General features: G+C 45.7%; 1 protein-coding gene across 1 annotated transcript in view; it reads left to right on the top strand.

Moving 5' to 3' along the window:
* Window positions 1–4,551: 4,551 nt before the first annotated feature.
* SYCP3 (synaptonemal complex protein 3) overlaps window positions 4,552–8,373 on the top strand; it is a gene marked incomplete at both ends in the record, with an annotated part of 8,581 nt that continues 4,759 nt past the window's right edge. The window contains 4 exons of the mRNA XM_081127830.1: window positions 4,552–4,684; window positions 5,590–5,653; window positions 5,828–5,862; window positions 8,019–8,136. Coding sequence (XP_080983956.1) covers window positions 4,552–4,684; window positions 5,590–5,653; window positions 5,828–5,862; window positions 8,019–8,136 — 350 coding nt within the window. The remainder of the gene's footprint in view (window positions 4,685–5,589; window positions 5,654–5,827; window positions 5,863–8,018; window positions 8,137–8,373) is intronic.

The raw sequence follows: 8,373 nt of genomic DNA, 5'->3' as shown, positions 1-8,373 counted from the left end.
GTTTAGAGTAGTTGGAAGAGTACATGGGAGAAGAGGAAACTGAGGCAACAAGCTTAGATAATTCCTTCTAGAAACGTTGACTGCTAAGAGGAAGGCATAGGGGAATGGTAGCTTTTGGAATTAAGACTCAGGAATTTTTTAAGTTGTAAGAGATCTGAGCATCTGTAAGTGTCAATGGGAGGGACGGAGCAGAAAAATAGAGAAAAATCTTGGATCATGCAAGATTCTCGGAAGACAAGAAGCCATGGGACATCTCTCCTAGTCTAAGAGGAGGAAAGAATGGACTCAGACGCGGGCAAGTAGGCTGTAGGTTTGACGGCAGAAGATGCGGCAGTTTCAGCCTGAACTACATCCTCAGAAAAAGTAGGAAGAGGGTCTAATATTAAGCATAAAGGGAGATGGCAGGGTTGAAACTTGAGAAGAGTAAAAAAAGCTTAACATGGTAACTTGGGAGAATGAGTTGGACAGAAGGAGATGGGAGAACCTGGGGCAGCGTTGAGGGCCCAATTGAGGCTGGAATTCATAAATTTAAAGTGCTATAAGTTTGCTCCATTTGGGTCATTTCCTCCAGAGGCACCAGAGCAGCGGTGGGCACAGAGAAAGATCGTTGGATGTTTGCAGAAATAACATTCTGCCAAATGCAATGAAAGCACAGGCTGTTATTTACAAGAAACTGCCTGAAATGATGGAATTTGAATCTAAGACAAGGTGAGGGGGCTCATGGAGAAAGGAAAAGTAAAAAAGGTAATGGGTTGGCAGTCTTGAGACTGGCAAACGGTTATAGTGGGAGCAGATGAGACTAAGGAGCTGGAAAGGTAGGAGGTACTGGTTTGAGGATAGGATGTCTGAAAGTGGACCAGCTTCCGTGTGGCCGTGGAAGTGGGGGGGCTTTGAATGGCGTGCAGAGGTGGGTCATTTTAGACGACATTAAGGAACCGAGGGCAGGAGTCCAGCTGAGAAGACTCTGCCAGGTGCCATAGTGTCCAGTGAATGGACAGGGGAGGCCGAGAGGTCGGTAACAGGACTGCTTGGGACACCTGCCTAGAAGATTAATTTTCCAAATTATGAGTCGATCCTTTCTGTGATTGCAAAAGTATCAACTAGGTCCGTATCATCTTGTCCCTTTCAGCCTTTCTAAGGAGGCTCCTTTGTGTCCGTGAGCGGAATTACAGGGGGGATGCAACAGAAGCATGAAAACGTCATGTTGGTTACAGAGGAAAGTGAGAGAGTGACCCCAGAGGGAGGGCCCAGGGCACTGGGAAGAAGGAAGAAACAGACGGGGTGCAGCGGGGGGGCCAGCAGGTAAGAGGGGCCGTGTGGGAGAACTGGCAGCTGCCATTAGGCTCCCCTGTGGGGACTTGGAGGGAAAGAGCCCCCCCACCCCATTTAAAGGCCTGTTTGGAAGTTGAGAACAAACAAACGTTTGATGTGCAAAGTCGTCACCTCACTATATTTTTAATAAAATCAACGTCATTTGCCGGTTACGGGCAAACTTAGACGGGACAACACGCGAGAGACTGGCCTGGAGACGGAGAGCAGCGACGTCCACAGGGCCCTAAACCGGTCTGCGCGAGCAGTTTTCCTTCTCACCGCATAGCTACTGATCGCTTACGTCTTTTTTGACGCTTCCTTAACGACTCAGGATGCCTGTAATATTTTATATATATTTGGTGTAACTCTCACATACGGAAGAATTGTTATATTTTCCATTCAAAAATCCACCTTTGTTCTCTCCGAACTGAGTTATCGATTCAAGGCAATTCCAATGAAAAATGCAGCAGAGTTTCGTTGGTGGAGCGCGGACGACGGATTCTGAAGTTCACTGGATGCCTTGAGCGGTGCGGCTCCGCTGGCCGGGCGTCATCGTGTGCACTGGGCGGTGGTGGGTTCGATCCCCGGTCGGGGCACATGCCGGGGTGGGGGCTCAATGCCCGGTGAGGGGTGCAGGGGGCAGCCAATGATGCTTCACGCTTGCATCCACGTCTCTCTCTCCTTTCTCTCTGAAAATCAATTTAAAATCTTAAATACAATTTACTTGAAAAGCAAAAGTTCAAGAATGCACAGGATACTCCTGGGGGGGGGGGGGGGAGTGTGAGACTTTCCCTATTAGTTACCAAAGATCAGAGACTGGCCCGTGAGAAACAAAACCTCAAGGCCTTTGCCTGCGATGGCCCCGGGGTGAAGCTGCCTGTCTGTGAGCGGGTTCGGGGCAGGAGGGTTAACAGCCAGCACCTGCAAAGGCCTGCACATCACTGGGACCCAGCCGCCCAATCGAAAAAATCAGCAGACGCCAAGCTAGATGTTTCAGTGAACGGGAAATGCAGGTGCCTGATGAGCGCAACAAGGTCTTAAGCTTAGGAGCGCCCGGAGAAATAGAAAAGAAGGCCCAAGATGTCTTATTCCTGCTAGAATGGCAAAATGAAGACATCTGACCGCACCAGAGGGCGAGTATGTTGAACCAGGGGACCCCCGCCTGGGGGGGGGGGTGTTAGAAATTGGAAACCTGGGCCCCGGCGGCCCCCCGGGACTGTACCGCGTTAGGGTTCCGACCCGCCGGGCACGGCCCGCGGCGGCTGCAGCCCCGGAACCGCCGCCCGCCCGCCCGCGCACAGGCGCGGCGACGAGAAGAGGGCCGCAGCGGAGTATTATGCAGCAGGGAAAAGGAAAAGCCATAGCTACACGTAATAATACAGGTTTTCTGTGACACAATTTTAAGCAAAAAAGTGAGTGGCAGGGTACTACAGAGACTATGGTACAATTTTCTGTACCTCCCCAAAATAAAGCCAACTGAGCAGGATCGGTGAAGGACACGTGTGGCAACAAAACTTACAAAACGGGAGAGGCGAATGTTTACACAAAACGCAGGGTAATTTAAAACTGTCTCTGGATGGAAAAGCGGGGGATGTGAGGGAAAGGGCTTCCTGAGGAGATTCCTTGGGTTCCGGTAAAATTTTACTTCACAAATCAGGTTGTGGGTTCATCATGTTTTATAACTTTCATATGCTTTTGCATATTTCAAATGTTACAAAATTTTAACATTTACATTTTTCTAAAAAAGAAAGAACCTGGACGGCAGCAGGCCTCGGGCACGGCAGCCGCCCGCCGCGCCCGCAAGGTGCTCTGGGTCGGCAGAGGGTGTCGGATCCGCCACACCTGGCGGCGGAGCCCGTGGCCCCCTACGCGCATGCGCGCGCGGCCGGCCAATCAGCGACGCTGCTTGGCGGGCAAGGGGAGGCCGGCTTTTCTCCCGCGCGAATTCTGAGTTGCCTCAGAGGAGCGTCGCGGTATCGAAGCGGGCGCCTCAGGTGAGGAGCTGGGGGTGGGGAGGCTGGAGTGCGGGGGACACCTGTCAGAGACCTGCAGTTGTGGCCCTGAGCCATTGGGGGTGTTGTTTTTCAGGCGCGAGGAGGGTAGGAGTTTGTCCTGGGCGGTAGTTGAGTCAGAGGTTACTCTTGATCTGAGGTAAATCATTCTCAGTGGGACCACCTGGGGCCTTTGACAGGAAAATGAGAGCAAGGCCTTGAGAGGGCGAGGGCGCGACGGGGGCCAAGGGACTGAAGGGGGGGGGAGACCGGGGCCGAGGGGGTGACCGGGACCGAGGGGGGGACCAGGAGCCCAGGGGCCGAGGGGGCGTGGGGATGACCGGGCCCGGGGACCGAGGGGTCGTCCATGACTCGGGGCGACCTGGGCCGAGGGGGAGACCGGGACTGAGGGGCTAAGAGGGCGACTGGGGCCGAGGGGGAGACCGGGGCTGAGGGGCTAAGAGGGCGACTGGGGCCGAGGGGGAGACCGGGGCTGAGGGGCTAAGAGGGCGACTGGGGCCGAGGGGGTGACTGGGAGCGGAGGGGCGACTGGGGCGGAGCGACCCACGGAGCTGGGCGGCGGCGCGGGCGTGGCGCGCGGAAAGCGGGGGCTGGGCCGGGCCGGGCCTGACGGCGCGCTCCGGTGGATCCTGTGGACCGTGGCTTCTCTCTGACTGACGTGCAAAAGCTAGGTTTGCCCAATGTAGCCAGACCGTGGGAGAGGCCGGGCTAAAGGCCCGCTCTCCCAGCCCTCAGCTGTGAACTCCACAGCAGCGCACCTGCAAGCCAGGTGGATGCTCTCCTCATCTTGTTATCAAAATAAGGAAAACGCCGAAATATTATTAACGAAGAGAATCTGATGTTTCTGCCCTGGCCGGCGAGCCCCGTGGTTAGAGCGTTGGCCGCGCCCGAGGGGTCGTGGGGTTGATTCCCGGCCACGGGCAGGCACCCCGGCTGTAGGTTAGATCCCGGCCAGTGGGGTGCCGGAGGGAGGCGACCACTCGGCGAGACTCTAACAAGGTGCTTCCCTCTCCCCGCGCCCTCCCTGCCTCCCACTCTCTCTAAAAAAGCAATGAAAAAAATATCCTCGTGTGAGGATTAACAAACAAAGATATTTCTAATTTTGAAATTTACCGGTTTATTTAAATGGTATCTTTGGATTCACGTTTGAGAGATTTATTTTTTACAGGTCAGAAAACATCTAAATATGGTGCCCTCTGGAAGAAAACATATGGGGAAATCTGGGAAGATGTCAATGGAGGGTAGGAAGACATCGCTGGAGGATAGGAAGACGTCCATGGAGGATCAGGCTGTCAGAGCCTATGACTTTGAGAAAGAAGATAAGAAAGATCTGAGTGGTTCAGAGGAGGATGCCACCGATGGTACAGTATATCTAACACTGTGCAGTGACCATGTCCTACGGTTCATTTATTTTGAACCTACTGCATTTTAAATGATAGTAATACTTTGTCAAGCATTTTAATGTACTTCATGTTTCTCATTTGGAGTTAGAGGAGCTTATATAGCATATCTAGCCTTTGCAGTCATTATTCCCATAATGTCTGATAAATAGTACATGGCTTACTATGACATTAACACAGGAAAACTTGCACAATTGTTTCTTGAAAATGGTCCTGGAGTCCTGGCGGGTGCGGCTGGGTTGGTTGGAGCTTCTTCCCGTACACCAGAAGGTGGTCAGTTTGATTCCCCGTCTGGGTATATCCACAGGTTGAGGGTTCAGTTCCCCAGTCTTGGGGAGTAGGGGAGGCAACTGATTGGTGTTTCTCTCTCATCGGTATTTCTTTCTCTCTCTCTCTCAAATCAATTAAAACATACCCTCAGATGACAATTAAAAAAAAAAAAAAAGGCCCAGCCAGCGTGGCTAAGAGGTTGAGCATAGACCTAGGATCCAGGAGATCAAAGTTCTATTCCTGGGCACATGCCCAGGTTTCCAGCTGGATCCCTGGGGTGTGTGTGGGGGTTGGGGGTGGGGCGTGGTGCATGAGGCAGCAGATCAGTGACTCCCTCATTGTTGATGTTTCTGTCTCTCCCTCTCCTTTCCTCTCCCTGAAATCAATAAAGATATATTTACAAAAAAAAAAAAAAAGTCCTGGATCTTGACTTAATTTCACCTGACCTGCAGAGAAAGTATTACGTTTATATATCTGCTTTAAAAATTCATGTTGCAAAAAGCCTAAAAGACTTCAAGATTAAGATATTACTTCATTAAAAATTACCCAAATAGCATACTTAATTTCAAAAATATTTTTTTTTATTGTCAATGCAGCAAAGATTCCAGCAATTGATAAGCTTGGGAAGAAAAGGACTTCTGCAGTAGTTGAAGATGTGGGGTAATGTGCTCAACATAAGTTTTGCCTGTTAGATAAGTACTTTAAGTCTACTTTGGTTGTCCAATGAGTATTATATGTAAAATACTGGAGGGGGGGGGCTGATATTTCTTCCAAAACAAGCATGATATTTTATGGATCCTTAATGAAAAATTTTTAAATGTAATTTCTTCACAGGGGTGAAGTACAAAATATGCTGGAAAAATTTGGAGGTACGTTTTAGGAGATACTTGTATTTAAAGAAAATTATTTAAAACCAAATAACGTGTATAATAATCAGTGTACTCAAAACTGTCATTTACTGCCTTGTTCTTGTTTGATTCAGCTTCATAGTTTTCCTTACTTAACCTTTTCCAGTTGTTGATGAGAAGAGTGCAAATGGTACTAACAATGATGAGTACTGGAATGGTGCTTTTATTTTATGCATGTGTGAATTTAATGGATTGGAATTTTAGGACAAAGTGGATGGGAAAATTCTCTACCCCTCTTTGGACTTTTGCAGACTTCCACAGACTACACACATGCACACACACCTGTATGTATGTCAGTTTTCCATTTTCTCAATTTAGTTATTTTCTATAACATTGTTTAGTTCTTTTCTTCAGCAGGGTTAGTGTAAACGGAAGCCTTTGAAATAACTTTTTATTGTTATTTTTATATTAGTAAACTATGTAGTTGAGAATTAAAAACAGCTTTGCTAGCTAGTGAGAGATGTATAATCAGATAAAAAGTTCATAAACTTCAAATAGTATGTCAAATATCAATTATATTAACTGTGTTAGGGGACATAGTATTCAAAAAGTCAATATTTGTCTTTATATGATTTATTCATCATAGAATTAAGTCTTTATTTTTATTTTATTTTTTTTTTAAATATGTCTTTATTAATTGCAGAGGAAAGGAGAGGGAGAAACATCAATGATGAGAGAGTCATTGATCAACTGCCTCGTGCATGCCCCCTGCTGGGGGTCATGACCGGGAATCGAACCCCAGTCGCCCAGATCCTAGGTCAATGCTCAACTGCTGAGCCACGCCCGGCCGGGCATTAAGTCTTTTTTTAAAGCTCTGCTCTGTTTGGTGGTGGCAAAATGCTTGATTTGTGATTATATGTATTGTTGGATATTGAACATATAAAATGTTTATATAATCAGCTCCATCATGATAACTGAAAAATAACTATTGATGGTAAATCCATATGCATGTTTTTAGAAAAGCATTACTTAAAGTATTTTTTTGAGCCCTGGTTGGTGTGGCTCAGTTGATTGAGCATTGTCCTGCACACCAAAAGGTTGCCAGCTTAATTCCCAGTCAGGGCACATGCCCAGGTTGCAGGTTCTGTCCCTGGTTGGGGTGTTTATGGGAGGCAACCAATCCATGTTTCTCTCTCACATCAATGTTTCACTTTCCCTCTCTCTAAAATCAATAAAAACATATTAAAAATTTTTTTGAAATACAGTACTTATGGATAAAAATGTGCTATAAAGAGCTCATGAAAGTATTCAAAAGGTTCTTGAATGAATTTATCTAGATATTTACTTAAGTTATATTTCTATGCTTGGTTTTTGTCTGACTTAGTAAATTATATGCTTAAAATGATCACTGACTATATTTTTTAAAAAAATAATTTTCTTGCTGGCCAGAGTGGCTAAATTGGTTAAGCATCATCCTGTGCACCCATAGGTTGCTGGTTTGATTCCTGGTCAGGGCACATACCTGGATTGCAGGTTTGATCACATGCAGGTTGGGGAGCATGTGAAAGGCAACCAATCGATGTTTCACACATTATGTTTCTCTCTCTCTCTCTCTCTCCCCCCTCTCCCCTCCAACCCCCTCTCTCCCTCCCTCCCTCCCTCCTCTCTCTTCCTCTCTTTAAGTGTGTCCTTGGGTGAAGATTAAAAAAATAGTAATTTTCTTATTCTTTAACTATTTTTATCCTTTTTGGATTAAAAAATAGTTTTTTGTGTTTCATATAATGAGTTCTAACAATAATTCATCTAAATGTGTTGTTTCAGTTGGGGTGAGTAAAAATAAATTTAGAAAAATTTTGCCTTTGTGTTTTTTCATGAGGAAATTAAAGCCTGTCGTTGAGACCCATTTTTTCCTTTTATTAGTTCTTTTTAATCATCTATAAAGTTAAAAAATCTCTAGCTAGGAAAAGCAGAACTGGGATACTAATAACTAAAAGTTTCTCAGAAAAAAGCAAATAACCTTGCTTTTGGATATTATGCCTATTTTAAAATTTAATTTTAAATGTCTTTCTGAAACTGTTGAACCAACTTTACCCATATTTATTTATTTCAATGTGTGGGAACACAATATGTAATATTCTTCAATATTACATTTTAATGAATATGTATTTTCCATATAGCTGACATTAACAACGCTCTTCTTGCAAAGAGAAAAAGACTAGCAATGTATACCAAGGCTTCTCTCAAAACCAGTAACCAGAAAATTGAACATATTTGGAAAACCCAACAAGATCAAAGGTATGGCTGTTGGTTCTTTCACTGACACAATATTTTTATCATTTCATAGTATTCATTAATGTAAATTATTTAAAAATGCTATATTTATTGGAGTCTCCAGTAAAAAATATATTTGGCTTGATTTTTCTCTACGTTCTTTAGTCCTATAGCTTCACTCTCATAGACTTGAAATACATTTCCTAGAAATCAATAAAGATTACCTTTATCAATCCTTTTTAAATAAAAGTTGAGGTTTCT

The sequence above is a fragment of the Miniopterus schreibersii genome, assembly GCF_964146895.1.
Source record: "Miniopterus schreibersii genome assembly, chromosome: 2".
NCBI lineage: Eukaryota > Metazoa > Chordata > Mammalia > Chiroptera > Miniopteridae > Miniopterus > Miniopterus schreibersii.
This window is presented reverse-complemented; position numbering and strand designations above follow the sequence as displayed.